We start from the raw sequence: 18,218 nt of genomic DNA, 5'->3' as shown, positions 1-18,218 counted from the left end.
ATATAGCATAGATTCTGTTTCATTATTTGTTTTAAAAAACTGAGAATTTTTTTATTTTGGCAACACCTCTTGACAAAATAAATATGATGCTCGGCCAACACTACCGATAATTTTGGCGGCGTATACAAAAATAAGAAAAAATAATCGTAAAATCTTGAAATTACATTTATCTTATACTATCTGGTTATGATATTGAAAAAACGCTTGGGTTTATTTTTAGTGTACATAAAAAATAGTAATGTAAAGAAATATAATTTAAATGAGAAATATCACAACAAACATAATTCTCACTTTACAAGTATAATCATTAAAAATCCATTATTTTTTAAATATTGTAGAATACCAACCGTTATATTACAAATCGTCTCATATACGATTATACAAAATATACCGTTAACATGATAGTTGGATATTGTCATAATGCAAAGTGTTTTCATTGATTAACAAGAACCATTCTTAAAAAACGCTGTCTAGTCTTTTTCTCCTTTTTCGGTTGTCTGTCATTCAAAGAAATGAATGAGTTCCTTGAATATCATACATCTGAACATTAATTTATTATCTTAAAATAATATCATATATTGGTTAAAGGTATGTCGGTATTGCTAATACATCGTAAAATTCCGTTGATTTTTGAGTTCGCGAAGAGTATTCCAAGTCGACAAACAATCCGCCGCGTGGTGGTTCACGACGAGTCCCGTTACCGGAGCGGCGCGCGGCGGCAGCGGGTACAGTGGCGGCCATACGTGTCAGCGGTGCAGCGGATCACTCTGTCAGTCGGTCGTTACGGTACCTGTGGGACTTGCGCTTCTCGTCCGGTCATATTATTTGATAAACAACAAGAAACGAAAATGCCTGAGAAGAAACCTTTTCAGAGGCTTCCTAAAAACGTAGTGCCGAAGCATTACGATCTCGAGTTGAAGCCCAATCTGGAAACCTTTAAATTCGATGGAAAAACATTCGTTAAATTAGCGGTAAGAGATTGAATTTGCAATGTCACGAATATTGGCGTTTGTTTGGAACGGTTTTGATTGTGCCGCTATGCGGGAATAAATCGATAGATAACATTTTAAAATGATTCCCATTATAATGTATTTCGAAAGTGAATAGATTTTTAGATGTACTGCTGCTAAAATATTTTATCCCAAAAAATGTAAGGTATACGTAAATTTAAGTAACCCGTTCAATTAAAAATAATGCAATGCACTTTCGTTTTTCAATGTATTCAGAATTTTCTCGCCTCCCGCAAAGATTTCATTGTGATGGTCGAGTTATTTTGACTGTTAATTATCGATATTTTGTATGGTGAATACAAATGATTTTATGTTGATTTAAATTTTTTTAGGTTAAAGGTGAGCCGCGGCAAATTATTTTGCACGCGCTAGATTTGGAAATTAAGAGAGCGGAATTAAAACGTTCCGACGGTGTCAGCGCTTCACCTGTCGAAATTAATCTTTCAACAGATAACGAAACTGTGTCTTTAATTTTTTCGGATGCTATACCTACCGGAGAATGTACCTTATGCATAGAATTTTCCGGAGAGATCAATGAAAAAATGAAGGGATTTTATCGCAGCAGGTATTTGGGGCCCGATGGCGATGAGCGTTACGCCGGGGTCACACAGTTCGAGGCAACGGATGCGAGGAGATGTTTCCCTTGTTGGGATGAGCCCGCTATAAAAGCGACTTTCGATATCACCCTCACGGTGCCCAAAGACCGAGTGGCTCTGTCGAATATGCCTGTGAAAACGGAGGTTCAAAATGGCAACATGAGAACCGTCTCATTCGCTACGACTCCCGTAATGTCGACATACCTAGTCGCGATCGTCGTAGGGGAATACGATTATGTAGAAGATACATCTAAAGACGGTGTTTTAGTACGAGTTTATACACCAGTTGGTAAAAAAGAGCAGGGTGTCTTCGCTTTAGAAGTTGCATCGAAGGTCTTGCCTTATTACAAGGAGTATTTCAACATCGCTTATCCGTTGCCTAAGATTGATTTGATCGCCATAGCTGATTTTTCCGCCGGCGCTATGGAGAACTGGGGTTTGGTAACATACCGCGAGACCTGTCTCTTGGTGGACCCGCAGAACACTTCCGCAGTGAGTAAGCAGTGGATAGCGCTGGTAGTCGGTCACGAGCTCGCCCACCAGTGGTTTGGAAATCTGGTAACCATGGAGTGGTGGACACATTTGTGGTTGAACGAAGGCTATGCCACTTTCGTGGAGTTCCTTTGTGTAAATCACCTATTCCCAGAATATGATATTTGGACTCAATTTGTGACGGAAACGTACATTCGGTGAGTTTTTTAAACTTCTAACTTATGTGGACTTGATGGTGCATAGGGCACTGGATAGTATTGACGCAGAGTAAACATGATTGTCAATTACATAAAGCAAGGTGGGTTAGTCCTGCGCCATTTTCGGGCCACTTATGTTTCTTTCTCTTAGCAATACCAGTATTATATATTTATTAAAATAAATGTTTGAGTACATTTATACAGATAACAGTAATATATTTTTCAAGAGTGATACATTTTTCTAATCAAATTAATCTTTACTACTACATTAATGTTGCGTAATCATAGTTACTACCGAGTGTTTTTAGGAAATCGCAAAATCTGTTTAAGCGTTGAATAAATATTATAGCGAAAAAAAAACTTATTTATATTTATTTTGAACCGCTTGGAAATCAAACCCCATACACGCTAGCCAAACGCACTAACAACTGTAGTATGAAGGAAGAAACCTTGTTTATTGCATTTTTTTTTATTGCTTTATATTCGAATATCATAAAATAGCACCTTACTAAATGAGGCATTTTCAGCTATTCATGTTAGTAATGGGCTGAAACTAAACACCAGTTTATTTAGAAATGGCAATTAAAAAATATAATAGCCTAAAACTAGGGTAGTGATACATCAACCAAAACACTTTTTTCTATACAAATACTGGAATGATTTGGAAAAAATTATAGTTAAAAATGTTAATTTTTGCACAATAATGGTTTCATTGTCTTGGTGATTGAAATTAACTTTATTACACTCACCTGGAAAATATATGACAATGGAATAAATCAGTTTTATTGTGGAATATCACGAACCCGTATCAGACGTAAAATATAGATGTTTTATTTCACATAAAATGACTCTCAAGAGATGAAAAACCAATAATAATATTAATATTGGTTTTTCATCTCTTGAGATAATATAATATATTATATAATCTCAAGAGATGAAAAACCTTGATAATAATTATAATTATTATCAAGGTTTTTCATCTCTATAATATAATAATAATATAGAGATGAAATATAATAATAATTTTAATTATAATTAATTAAAATTATTATTATATTTTGGAAATATTCCAAAAATTCAAATAAACAAACATAGTCATGCAGGTAATTAATTGAATGTTTTTAAGAAGCCAAGTTTTGTAAATTTGAGTTATTTAGTATTTAAAAAAAACCTTGTTAATTTTTTAAAAATAAATTAGGGATTAAAATTGGGTATTTGGATTCTAGTTTCAATATTTTCTTTGAAAATAATATTTATTTGAAACATAAAAATGATATACTCTGTTTTTTCCTCGATTTGATAATGCATTATTAAAGACATATTGTTGAATGAAAAAAAGCCAACAATGCATATCTGTGTATAATGGGAATACCCACCATTATTTAATTTAAGACAAAAAAAACCTTCAAAAAACTAGTATAGACCAGTGGTCCCCAACCTTTTTTTGAAAATAGAGATCACAATGACGGGAGAATTTTTTTGATATTGCAATTTTGTTAGTTTATAAAAAATAATGTTTTGATCCATGTTATCCTGAAACATTCAGCTGTTTATAGCATTCAAACTTCTTGGGGGGGTCTATTAAAGTTTAGATAAATTTCCAAAACTTTTATCCAGTTTAATTTGGCTTTCAGTAAATTTTTTTTACTCACTAGGTTAAATTCTATTTTAAACGATATTTGTTCGTAATTTATCTCACATATATTTAGAATGGAACTCATAGCCGTTTCCATTGTAATTAATAAAACTACTCCCGCGATATTAATCATAATTACCTTCAATCCATAAAATCATAGTCTCTTAATTTAATCCGTAAAAAAAGTAAACATAAATCTAGGCTTCTAAAAATCAATTGACTGTCGAGAATCAAAGGTGCTGCGCATCTTATAATTTGGTAAGGGACTATTTATTGCCAAATCGCCAAACTATTTAATGTTTACAATTTTTAGGGCTTTGGAATTGGATTGTTTAAAGAATTCACATCCCATTGAAGTACCCGTTGGTCACCCCGATGAAATAGATGAAATATTTGATGATATTTCATATAATAAGGGGGCGTCTGTCATCAGAATGTTACATCGCTACATAGGGGATGAAGATTTCAGAAAAGGGATGAATTTGTATCTCACAAGGCATCAGGTATTTTTAAATCACATTTATTGTAGTAAGAATTTTTATGTTGTATTTTAATTTTTTTTTTTCCAAAGCTTGTAAATTTTTATCTTCTTGCAATGACCTTTTTTTAATTTATTGTTTTTTTTTGGAAATTAATATTATAAATATTAATTAATATTTTAAAGATGAACCAAAAAGCCCTAAAAAATACAATATTTAAGCATTCGTGTTTTTAAGTTTAAAAAATAAAACACCAACATTAAATAGTATTTTCTCAACTTTGCCATAAATTCGCCTCTGCTAAGCATCTGCTTAAGTCACACAAAAACACGCTTGTTTTATGGTGGTTTCTTAGCTTGGCCACAAATTCCCGCCTTGGTGAGTGGCTATTGTGTGAGGAATTGGTTTTGGATCTATCACTCCATCCCCTTCTTTTGCCTCTTACTGAACACGGTTTAGTGAGCAACAATTTACAAAGCGGTGTTCAAGCACGACTTTGTAATGACAATATTGTCATTAAACCGTGTTTATTAGCAGATTCTACTGAAGATGGAATTGGTAATATGTCCCTTGGACTTTTCTTGAGTTCAATATTTTAAATATAACATTTCCTCCATTGCAAATTGGTTAGCACGTTTGGCTACCAAGCATGAGATCCTAGGTTCAATTGAGCCAACAAAATAAGCATATTTTTATTTTATTAATTTAGTATATTACCCTGGCTTATGAATAGGTTCAGAATTACATTATTATTGCCTTGCCGTCATGTAATTAAAGTGCCCTGGAGATGGTCAGTAATTAAGTATATTACCCTGGCTTATGAATAGGTTCTGAATAACAATATTATTGCCTTGCCATCATGTAATTAAGGTGCCCTGGAGATGGTCAGTAATTTAGTATATTACCCTGGCTTATCAATAGGTTCTGAATAACAATATTATTGCCTTGCCATCATGTAATTAAGGTGCCCTGGAGATGGTCAGTAATTTAGTATATTACCCTGGCTTATAAATAGGTTCCGAATTACAATATTACATATTGCCTTGCCATCATGTAATTAAAGTGCCCTGGAGATGGTCAGTAATTTTTTTAGCTGATTGCTGATGCTCATTGACATGACCAATCCAATTGATCATTTTCAAAGATAATTGAAGAAATTGCCATTTGTGACTCGTCATTGATGGCAAATTATGAAAATTTAGAATGATACAATGAAAATGTTACCGACCGTTTCTGATTGTGATAACAGATTGATTAATCCAGTAATCAAATACAATGTCATATGCACTATTGGGTGTTGATAAAAGGAAGAGAGAGATATCAGCCTAGATGATGGATGCTGCAATATACTCTGAAGCTTCGGAGAGAAGTTCCAAAGACACAATATAAAATATTTTTTAGTGTTTCTGAATATATTTGCATGCTATTATTTTATCACAAAAAAGTAGCTACATATTTTCTCTTATCTTCTTTATGTAATCTATTGTATTATTTTTTATAGTAGTAGACTCTCATTAGTTAACAATTATAATGTTTGTATTTAGCATGTTTTCATAGTAAACAAACCTATTATTTTTTTTGCTTTACTCAGTCATGGTATATTTTATTTGAAATATTATCACTTCATTTAATCTTGTCCGTGAATAATAAGTGATGCATTAGTGCAGAATACAATTTGAATAATTAATTTGTGCATCTAGATTTTCCATATTCATTTTATAATACGTTTAAAAAAAATGAGGAAAAACATTTGAGGAAAATGTTAGCGTGGTTTTCCAGAGAAACAGTCTTGCTCAATCAAATTATATTATTTTAATTTATATATTTTTGCTCATTGGGGAATGCTGTACCAGAAAAGATATGCTTGATTTGTGTCTTTGAAACCTGGGTGTGTATCAAGCTGCCCAGTGTCAAATAGATCGCGTTATAGCTACTGAAAAATTAAGTCAAGTCAGAATCAATCTCTCAGGTTGAATTTAAAAAAGCAGGCATGACGAAATATCCATGGTAGTGTCGTGGATTTCTGAACCAGAGGACCATGGTTCAACCATACTCTAACTCAACTAGCTTCCTATTCTCAATAACGGTCGATTTAGGCTTACAAAAATAGTGTTGAATTGAATAATCGGTGTATATAGTAAATAATAAATATTTCTTCCATTCCAAAAATAGATATATTTAGTCTAAATTTTGATTACAGTATGGCAACACGTTCACCGAGGATTTATGGGCGGCATTGGAGGAGGCGTCCAACAAGCCCGTGGGTGCTGTTATGTCCACATGGACCAAGCAGATGGGCTTCCCCGTGGTGTGCGTGACCTCGTCGCAGCGCGGCCCCGACCGAGTGCTGACCCTGACCCAGGACAAGTTCTGCGCCGACGGCTCCAAGTGCGACCAGGAAAACCTGTGGATGATACCTGTCTCTGTGTCCACGCAGAAGAATCCGGAAGAGGTGATGAATTGGTCCATTGATTCCGAATGTGAAATCAAAACTAATGTATCAATGTATCGTAATACCATGCTTAATGGCATCCCTATTTACAATGTTTTGCTACAACGCGATTCAGTGATTCACCGAGGAACTGAAAAATTCAAGCTTTTACTCGGGGATTTCCTATTATATATTCTGTCGCGTATACGGCATATCAACTCCCTATCAGTTTTTACTTTTTCTGCCGTGTGTGCATTCCCAATAAGTTTACATATGTACTACAATACTGTTTTGTCGTTTGAAACACATTAGTTTTTTTTAAATATAAAATCGCAATAATTGTACATTGTGTACAAAAATGGCAGGCATTCATGCCAAAGTGTGTCAAAGAAACCTAAAAGAGACAAAGGTTTTCTATACAGACTGTTATTTAAATATATGGAAAATGGACCCCGCTTAGCCCTGATACGTCTAGCGCTGAGCTTGGTAATAAATAATAATTAGTTACGGAATTTGACCGAGTTGGCGATATGCACAATGTGCAAAGGGTTAAAAGTTTAACAAGATAATAACAAAAATATTACAACTTTCTGAACACTAGGAGGGAATATATATCATTAGATTCAATTCTTAAATTTGTTACTAAGGTGCCAAAAGCGGACAAATCTAGTCAATGGTTTGTAAAAGTAAAAAAAAAAGAAAAATCAAATATTTTAAAAGAAAAGCGTATATTTGTATGGTTTGGTACTCTTGAGATAGCTTATTTGCAATATTACCGATGATATGACACTGACCAAAAAAATATCAACTTGAGGTTTTGTCAGTTTATAAAAAAATGTTTAGCATAATGAGACCTTTACACAAATGTTTACTCGACTCGGTGATTGTTATAATGAGACAATAGGCACCTCGTTATGATTGTTATTTGAGAATACACCGAAGTGGCTGGCACATAATTGAACATTGTACAATGGTTGCAGGTGGCCTTAACAACGGTACTAGAAAAGAAGACGCAAGAAGTCGTGCTGAAAGGTGTCTCTGAAGATGAATGGGTCAAGGTAAACATTATTCATTTTTCAACAAAAAAGGTTGTTCACTTCTTTAATGAGAGTGCTTGAACCTAGTTTTTGACGTCTTATTTTTTAAAAAATACTCCGATGAGCAATGAATTATTTAAGTCTGGCTTTTAGGTAAAGTGGTGTATATCATAATTAATTATTTTTTAGCATTATAACAAAGGTTAGTGTGTATAAGCTAATTTAAAAAAAAAGTCATAAGGTATGCTTCGTATACACGAAGTAAAAAATAACATTGAATTTTGTAGTGTGTTTATTTTATGTACAAAAAAATATAAACGCATTTATCACTCGTATCATATCAATGCCCCAGTTTCATAGAAAAAAAAATTAATGTTGTATTACTTTTTCTTCTTCAAACCTTTATCTGCACCCAGCATAGGGCACTGCATCACATAAATACAGTGTTATCTTGATCGTTAACACATGAAGGAAAGGTCATCAGCCCTCTGCTTCAGGTACCAGTCCAGGGTCATATTAAATAAATATTAGTGTGAAAAAATCACTTATGTTTATTTGACCCCCCCCCTGGGAATCAAACCCGGGACCTCCAGTATGGTAGCCTAGAGCGTGCTGACCATTACACTACAGTGTCGGACATTACTAATTATATTTTAATTTTGCTCTTTTTCAATTCCACAATGCAACTTATTGAGAATATAACTTTTTACCTGATACTTTTTACTTTTTACCTATTTAAAAAAAAATAGGAATTGATTTCGCTTTCACTAAAAAAAATCCTCGCCTAGCAATATTTTTATCTTATAATATAAAAATAATGTGTTTACCTTTCGTCATCCATTTCACAGTCCACTGATATCATTTATTTGACTTGCTGATTAAACACTGCAATAGCTTGTTTATCTTGATATTTTATCACCTCAGTTGAGCAAATAAAATTTTGTGCAATTTACAAAAAAATGCAAAATTTCTCCTATAGGTTTATGATTAAAATGGTCTCTAATAAAGCTGATGTTGTGTTAGAACAACTGGATGAGTTACTGTGCGCATTGTCAACGATTTGTAAGATTACGGAGCGTCTTAGAAGCAAAAGAGTTATCGACACTAATGTAAAGTTACATTCCAAAATAACTCTCGCAAAATTGTATCCAAACAACTGTCATCCATTACAAAATGTCAATATCTCTGAGAATTCCAATTTTGTAACTACAGTAAAAGCTCAATATATTTATTGGTTTGGCGTTGAATTTGTAGAACTCTATTTTAATTTATGTATTAATTTTTAAATCAAACAGAGATTTTGAGTCTAATAAGTTGTATTTTATTAAAAAACACATAAAAATGAATACAATATCTTTAGAATCTCTGTATGGAGAATTCCAATTTTGTAACTACAGTAAAAGCCTTAAAATGCTAAATTGAAGGTTCTTATATGGAAAAAATAAAAAAAAAAAAAATTTTGATATGTAAATTAGCAAATTCGAGATTTGTTTTCTAATTTTCATACATAACCTAAAAGTAAATTGTATTTTTTTTTAGTAAAACAACCAAATCAGCAAACGAAATTGGAAATTTTATTCAATAAAAAAATCAACAATAATCCTTTTTTTTCCAAATTATTTTTCGTCGCTTTCTGTTGCAATGTAAAAGAGCCATACTTGGGAAATGCTCTCGGGCGACATATATAGTTGTAGCAATATAGGTTGCTGTGTCTGTTCCCTTATTACCTAATTAATGGTATGCTGTCTCCCTGCGTGTTGTCACATGGTGTGCAGTCTTGTGGTTTATATCGTTTGATGGTTTCCGCATAGATAATCATGAATCGTCCGCTTCCGTGGTGTAATGATTAGCGTGTTTATCTACCGTTCTGGAGGTCCCGGGTTTGATTCCCAGGGGGGTGAAAATGAATATTACTGACATTACACTATACTACTTATTTAATATTATCCTGGACTGGTCCCTGAAGCGCAGGAGTGATCATCTTGCCTTCATGTAGGTTACAATCAAGATAGTTAGAAGAAAAAGAAGAGTGCGTACGTGTGAAGGAAGATTTTCTCATACCCCTTAAAAATGTCCAAAAGTCATGTTTGTTATATTTTTCTTTTGTTGTTACAACAATTTATTTTGCAGGTTAATCCAGGGGCTGTGGGGTATTACCGCACCCGGTACACAAGTGCCGACTTGGACAAACTGGTACCGGCCGTCCGTAACATGTCCATCCCACCCCTGGACCGTTTGGGATTGTTGGATGACTTGTTTGCAATGGTACAAGCGGGACACACACCCACTGTGGAGGTTTGTCATTTTACACTGCATTTTTGGTTAATTGGAATTTAAAGAAATGCATTGCAAGCTCTTGATAATAGCTATCAGGATTTGTGTCTGATATTGATCGATTGTTGCGCGGTATGATTGATAATCCTGAAATTATCCGGACCATTGGTCCGTATGTTCCCGATAGTTACCAAAGACAGCGTCGGTATAGATTGTTTCACATTTCTATACACGGGACCAACCTGCCGATGGTTATGCCTGTAGGAAGAGCTACCGCTATGCTGAACAATATCACGCTGGATATTGATCTGTTCCATGCGTCTGAAGGAGTATTCCGAAGCGGGATTCTTCTACATCTTAAACAAAAATCTAAAACAAGCAAGAATAATTGCTTATGTATACGCCTTAAATTTTAGTTTGTAATGTGTATGTTAATTATAAATAAATAAAATTAATCAAATTGAATATTTTTATTCCGGAAAATATTTCCCCATATTGCGGTTTCATTTTTGGCCACCATTTATTTCCATGATATCTGTCCCGGGTTTGATTCCTGCTAGGCTCTATTACGTTATTTTTCAGTGTACTATTTTTATGTGTTGTCCTTAACCACTTTGTTGATTTTGGCGAGAAAATTCATTGGTGCAGGCAATTGTCACCCACAAGCTGAAACTAGACTGTCCGAACACCGCTTGGGGGTCAATATTCGACTCGGGCAAAGCAGGACTGACGAGTCAGAATATGATTTACCCAAGCAGTGCCTGGACTCGTCAAATGCAATACAAACTCCTTGCCTGAGCTACGCCCGGGCCGGGAGTTTGCCAGGGAACTGGTTAATTGTAACGAAAATAGGATAACAATGTATTAGTCTGGTGCGATTTTCAATTTCAATTCAATTTATTTATTTCGATTAATAATATAATATGTATATAAAATAAAATATATGCAAGAAATATTGCTAAAGGTGTAGAAGAATCCCGCTTCGGAAAACTCCTTCAGACACATGGAACACATCAATATCCAATGAGATATTGTTCAAAATAGTGGTAGCTCATCCTACAGGCATAACCATCTGCAGGTTGGTCCTGTGTATAGGAATGTGAAACAATCTATGTTGACGCTGTTTTAGGTAACTATTGGGAACATACAGACCAATGTTCCGGATAATTTTTCAGGATTATCGATCATATCGCGCAAAAATTGATAAAAATGTGTAATCAAATACACATTCCTTCTAGTCTCTAAACTATTGTAGCCAAGCATACCCTGGAGAAACTCGGTCGGGTAGAGCCAAGGATAATAGCCGTACTCTCTCATGTAGAGATACCTCAGAAACTTCTTTTGGATTTTCTCTACCATAAGAGAGTACTTAAGCTCGTGTGGCCCCCAAATCACCGAGCCAATGCATAATTTTTGTATGATTTATCACATCGATCAAAACTGTAAAGAGTGCACCGCCAGGATGATTATAATGGTGTTGTATTGTTTTAGTCCTTGAAGTTGATGGAGGCGTACAGAGAGGAGAACAACTTCACGGTGTGGTCGTCCATCGCCAACTGCCTGTCCAAGCTGTCGGTGCTGCTGTCGCACAGCGGCGTGGAGGACGCGTGGCGCGCATACTGCCGGCGCCTGCTGGGCGGTGTGGCGGCACGCGCCGGTTGGGACGCGCGGCCCGGGGAGGCGCACCTGCACACGCTGCTGCGGAGCCTCGCGCTCAACCGCATGATCACCTACCAGGACCCGGACACCATCGCCGAGGCCAACAAGAGGTATCCCCAACTTCCTATCTTCTCTTTGCTTATTTTTATCTCCCTCTCTTTAACCTTTCCCTCCCGGTGAAATGTATTTACTACAACCTGACTTTAGAAATGGGAATATCAATAAAAAATATAATAGATACGGGCTCAGAATTTTTTGTATTCTTCCGTTATATAATTACGTATTACATAAAAGTATTGTAATATAAAGTTATTAATTTTTTTTATATATATAAAGTTATAATTTGTGAAAAAATCACAAATACACAAACGTTTCCTAGTGTGTTCGTGCGTGCCGTGCTTTGCGACACGCGGACGTGGCTTCATACTGTTTCCGCTGATCACCTTTTAGTAGCACACAGGCGGCAGTCATGTCGCTACGTCAGCTATTGCGGCTCCTTGCTCTAGTTTAATACATTTTTTAACTAGTTGGAGACCGTACTGCTTAAATGACAAACTTAATGAAAAAAGTAGTGAACATTTGCTTTTATAGAAATTAAATTTATGCTAAGTCAATCTTCGTTGCGTAGTTAAAAAGTTAATTTATGTATGCAATCGATGCCCTGGCGCATACACAGTAATTATAGAGCTAACAGTTCGCTGATGGAAACGGGTCATGTAATTTTGCTGCAGGTATGTGCACTACTGCATACGATTTTTGTCCTATGCCATAATTGCGTCAGATGCTTAATCTCGGAGCGTCCCTCTTACCCCAGGTTCAAGGCCCACATTGCGGGCACGGAGCAGGTGCCGGCGGACTTGCGCTCGGCCTGCTACCGGGCCGTGCTGCTGGAGGCCGACGAGAAGACGTACCTGAGCTTCCTGCAGATGTACCGCTCGGCCGAGCTGCACGAGGAGAAGGACCGCATCAGCCGGGCGCTCGGGGCCATCAAGGACGTGACCTTGCTCCAGAAGGTCCTGAACTTCGCCATGTCGGTAAGTCAGAAATGTACTTCGCTTTAAATAATGGGAAGCAACACGTAACTGCTAATTAGAGTCTAGACTCAAATTATCAACCCCCTGAGAGTATGGATAACCTATATCATTTTAATAAAATTCATTTTGCACTAATTACGTATATTAGTTTGCACATATCGCTCACTCCTTTCAAGAACGTCATAAATCAAAAATTGTCAATTTTCAGTTGAGCATGTTTTCGAAATGCCCAGAAAATGTACTATATCCCAGCAAAAGAGGCATATTTTTAACTTAATATGTATTTACCCGCTACAGGGCAGAAAATGTTGTGGTTGCCTTTTGAAGAAAATGTATTGTTTAATTGTTTTTTTTTAAATATACTAAATATTTTTCAAATGGAGGAAAAACATTAAGGTTTTACCAAAAAGATCTGTTGCACAGTAAAAAGTTCAATAAGTGGCTTGATATTTGTTTTCAATACATTGTATTATATTTTTAAACTTTAAAAACGTTCTCCTGAAAAATCAAGTTTTTTGATTTATAACGTTCTTGAAAGGAGTGAGCGATATGTATACTTCTTTGTGTAGTTTCTTGAAGTTTTTGTACAATTTATTACTACTACTACTACCACCATCACGCTGTTTCTCCGCAGGGGTAGGCCGAGAGGATGGAACATCACACTCTTCAGTCCTGAAATATACTCCTAGCTTCCTTTACATCCATACATCTAGTCATACATGCCCTCCGATTAAATGTAAAAAAAAAACAGAACTCTCGAGAACTCACTCACATTCACACGTTGTCTGTACTATGGTTAAGGTGGACAATTACAGTTTGGCTATTCAGGACTTCTTGCTGCTATCAAGCATTTTCTCAAAAAATTAAAGAATGCAGCAGAATATATATATATTTTTTTTTCAGAATTGTAATGAATGATTATTAGTATTTTTTTTCTTTTGCTAGAAGTTTATCAGGTTGGATGAAAAATAATGTTTTTGTGTTTTTATGCTTTCAGGATGATGTCAGATCTCAGGATACAGTATTTTTAATAATGTCTGTTGCAAATAGTCGGGTAGGAAGAAGTCTGGCGTGGGAGTTTTTCAAAAGTAATTGGAAGACACTGATCGATCGTTACCAGGTAAAGTAACAATAATATGTAATATTTTTCATATATAATTCATTTAATGCTAATACATTTGGAGTTTAAAAGTAACGTGATATATTTTTACAAGTTATTTAAAAGAAAATCTAGTTATCTGAAAATCTAAATTGTATTTGTAAGATAAATCCAAATACAAGTTTAGAAGGTAATGCAACATTTACACGAGAATAAGAATTTAGTAATTCTAACAAAGGTCTCATGTAAAAAAGGATTTAAGTACATATTTCTGTTTTTATTAAAAAAGATAAAGCGATTTAAAACAAATTAAATAAATTCGAACGGGACTTTCATTTTATTCATTTATAGATTTGGCGTTTAATTTGTAGAACTCCATTTTAATTTATACATTAAATTTATATTTTTAAACGAATGTCAAACATTCATTTAAAAATGCCATAACTAGGCGAAAGAATTGTCAGAAAATTGATTTTGATGTGTTTTTTTTTAACAATAAAATACAACTTAGTAGACTCAATACATCAGTGTTTGATTTAACATTTAATACAAAAACTATTATTTTCGTTCAGCGTTCTACAGGCGTAAAAAGTAGCCGTCTGAAATGTGTTAACACGTTATCGTCAGGATACGGCATTTGCCGTTTTTCGCGGGCTGTCGGTCAACTGCGGGACACTGCAAATGCCGTTTTTGTCGACTGTCGGTTATCGGCGGGAAACGGCAATATACGGGTTTGTTATCAGCGTAAAATAAAACGCGTTGAAGGGTAATTTGCTACCTGGGTGCTAGGTGACAGTCTGTCGACGTTATTTGAGATGCCTTGTCCGGATTGGCTAGTGTGCCGCTTGTAAAGGAATCAGAAATAAGAAATCAGGAATAAGAAATCAGAAATCTAGAGTTTTTATGCGATCTCAATCTCCAGTTTAGTTTGAGTCATTTCACTATTTTTCTTACCGCTCGCACTGTTTTATTTACTGTTTGGTATTTTATTATTTTAATATATTAGCATTTTATAGGGAATGATACCTCGGAGGGGAAGACTATTTTTTAGAGTTTACAATTCTTCTAAAATTGTCATATACGAAATACTTAATTAAAAATTATGATTATAATTTATTTTTGATGATCAAATGTCATATATGATTTCTTCAAAAATTCAATCGAAAATATTATTTGGTTTAGAAATTGTGTCAATTTAAGAAAGCAATATATTTTTGCGGTAATCGCGAAAAACATCCGCTATAGGCTAGAGTCTATTGTTCGAAACGCCCGACTACAATGTGTTAAGATGTCAAAAATTTAAAAATAACTTCTAAGTGGAGGAAACCCAGATTTGAGTACATATTTGGACACACTTAAAATGTTACAAATAAATATAAATATACTGCGTACCATTGTTACCAGGGAGGATTCCTTCTGTCGCGCCTCGTCAAGTGCACCACCGAGAACTTCGCTTCGGAGGAGGCCGCCCTCGAGGTGGAGGAGTTCTTCCGGACCCACGACTCTCCGGGCGCCGAGCGGACCGTCCAGCAGAGCCTCGAGACCATCCGCCTCAACGCCGCCTGGCTCAAGCGGGACCTGGACTCCACCACGGCCATGCTCGCGGCCTACAAGTAGGCGCGCCCACGATGGGAGGGATACTTACGGAGCGCCCGGCAGACACAGAGTGCGAGAAGGACGGATGAAAGAATTTCCCAATCATGGTACGGTCGTTTGATCAACATCAATCAAAAATATGCAAATGAAGTGTGTCGCGTTGTGGTCCCGTGGTTAGTGCCGCAGACTCTCGAGTCAGAGTTTTCGGGTCGGTTCGAATGCACTCTACCACAATTTGATACCTATTTCTAATAATGAGCCGCCTAGGCTCACAGAAATATTATGAAATTGAAGTTTTTTTGTAAATAATAAAAACACAGATATTTCACCTTAAAATAAAAAGCTACAGGAAGCAAAATTAATTTTTTCATCAACTAGTTACTTATTAGTAGCGTAGTGGTTAGCATGTTAAGCTACCATGCCGCAGGCCCTGGGTTCGATTCCCAAGAGGGTCAAAATGAATATTAGTGATATTTCAGCCTAATATTTATTTACCTTGGACTGGTACCTGAAGCGGAAGATCACCTTTCCTTCGTGTATTTAACGATCAAGATAACACTGTTTCTATACGACGCAGTGCCTCATGCTCCATTGGGTGCGGATTTTAATTTTAGAACGCGTAATGCTAAGTTTTGAAACATCCATTTTCATTTATCATTTCATGGAGTCACTCATTATACATCTTTAAACAAACTTATCTCTTTGAACTATAGGATTGATGGGAAATGCCTCCATTGTCTTTTTTTATTCTAAAAATAATTTTGCGAAAATTTACATCAAATGTATAAAAAAACATGTTAAGCAGTTAATAATTACTTTGATAATTTCCAAGCATTTTACCGATGATCAAACAACCGGCCTTAAAAAATACCTTTGGTTTGAATGTCCTGAATGTGCATTATAAATGTGTTTATTCCGTACGATTGAGATGAACAGTGCTGCCCAGCCTTCGTGCAATGTATACAGTATTAAAACCATGAAACTATCGATATATCATCCTCATAGTGGAAGTCAGGTCTGCAGACTGGTTCTCGGATGTGATTGCCGCTAGAACAATGTGTTTTCAGTAACAAGTATTATAGCCGACTGAATTATGTGTAAATGTGTTCTTTTCTTATCAAATAATCCATTTTTCTTTATGGTGCAATGGTTAGCATATTTCCTCATTTCTTTTTTCACAAATGATCATTGCGACTATTCTCCTATCACTTTTTTTCTTTTGTTTAAAAAAAAAAATTGTTTCCATTACTTTATATACACATTTTTATGACAATTTTCAATGTCCTAAGTGGTCCGTTATCAAAAATAGGATTCGGGATGTGACAAAGTGAGTTTGTACCTAGAAACTCCGAAGTTGAGTTCACGGCACTAACTATGTGACTGAAATCATTTGATGTAAATATTCATTATCCGAATCTCTGAAAATCTAATGAATAATACTATTACTACATATTTAATTTACCTTTTTTTTTTCAAAATTATTGACTGATTTAAAATTTAATTTGTAAAATCCTAGTGACATTTTTGTCACTATAATTTTACACGCTTTTGCGTGTAGCCAAAATGTATTTTGTATTTTAGATTAAATCAGTTGGAAAAATATTATATGTGTATTTTGATTATACCTTTCACATCGTTAGAGGTGGTTGGAGAATAGCCAGCTTGTATGTATGTCATTTTTGAACCCTAGTTACGCGCTATTTTTTTTAATGGTGTTTATTTATTTTTCCTTTAATTCTCAACCAGTTTGGCTATTGAAAGTGTACAAATTATTTGACTGTTCTAATTTCATCTTGTAAATTAATATTTCTTTAGTTAATCTTATTTAAGTAGAAATGTTTATTTTGAGAACTTCAACAGTAATAATTATGATTTCACGGGAGATGTGGCTCCGTTTGTTTAGCTATTGTATTGTTGAGTTAGTGTTACCAGTGTTATAGTATTATATAAATCTATTCAGTTTTATTCCCATTAATCAGATTTTAGTTTTGAAAGCTTTAATAAAGTTACTGACAACATGATATGCTTGTTTTATTTTATTTTGGCTGATCGCCAGATGATTATTGACTATATTCATGTCACTAGCAATGTCTGGTCTAAGTCTCCAGTTGTACAGGTAAGCCAGCACCCAAGGGACATAGGGAACTGCATCAGAACGATAACAAATGTATGTATTAACATGACCATTAAATATATCGTGGGTTAAATATATACTGGCAAAAAAATTAACTCTTTTAATAATCCCTATTATTTAAAGCTTTTAAACCCTGAATAAAATAGCCGCTCTCGAAGTTGAATTTACTTTTGAAACCACATTAATATGATATTTTAAACTAATCAATGTATTTTGCATTTTATAGAACGTCGAAAACTTTATAATATGCATCTTGAAGTCAAAATGGCATATTTTCGAGTTGACGTTTTTTGCCAGTACACATATGATATTCACATCACTGGTTCTAAGCAATAGTGAGATTAATCTAAAAAGTCAGTTTAAGATAAGTATACAAAATGTATAACGTAATCGTCTTTACCTTATGCACAAATATTTGCAAGAAATAAATACAAATCGTAGTCGTACAGGAGAAAGTGACCAACTAACAAAACTTAAAATGTTCAGGAGGGCCATTTAAGTCACTTTTGCTTGGCAAGAAAATAAACATCAATGTAGTTAGTCA

General features: G+C 34.9%; 1 protein-coding gene across 1 annotated transcript; it reads left to right on the top strand.

The window, feature by feature from the left end:
• Positions 1-764: 764 nt before the first annotated feature.
• On the top strand, positions 765-17,561 carry Psa (puromycin-sensitive aminopeptidase). The gene is made up of 10 exons (XM_088274895.1): positions 765-971; positions 1,343-2,295; positions 4,245-4,434; positions 6,611-6,862; positions 7,822-7,899; positions 10,009-10,173; positions 11,644-11,921; positions 12,626-12,845; positions 13,843-13,965; positions 15,349-17,561. The coding sequence occupies exons 1-10, from the start codon at positions 849-851 to the stop codon at positions 15,559-15,561; spliced, it is 2,595 nt and encodes an 864-aa protein (XP_088131021.1). The 5' UTR covers positions 765-848; the 3' UTR covers positions 15,562-17,561.
• The last annotated feature ends 657 nt before the right edge of the window (positions 17,562-18,218 follow it).

This window comes from Brachycentrus maculatus, unplaced genomic scaffold (assembly GCF_059751285.1).
Source record: "Brachycentrus maculatus isolate JH-2025_06_01 unplaced genomic scaffold, ASM5975128v1 h1tg000036l, whole genome shotgun sequence".
NCBI classification, from domain to species: Eukaryota; Metazoa; Arthropoda; class Insecta; order Trichoptera; family Brachycentridae; genus Brachycentrus; species Brachycentrus maculatus.
This window is presented reverse-complemented; position numbering and strand designations above follow the sequence as displayed.

Bases quoted from the DNA above. Each gene is read 5' to 3' on its own strand.
- Psa (XM_088274895.1), top strand. From the start codon at position 849: ATGCCTGAGAAGAAACCTTTTCAGAGGCTTCCTAAAAACGTAGTGCCG. The intron at 7,900-10,008 runs GTAAACATTATT...TTTATTTTGCAG, and splicing joins CTGAAGATGAATGGGTCAAG to GTTAATCCAGGGGCTGTGGG. The intron at 11,922-12,625 runs GTATCCCCAACT...CTCTTACCCCAG, and splicing joins ATCGCCGAGGCCAACAAGAG to GTTCAAGGCCCACATTGCGG.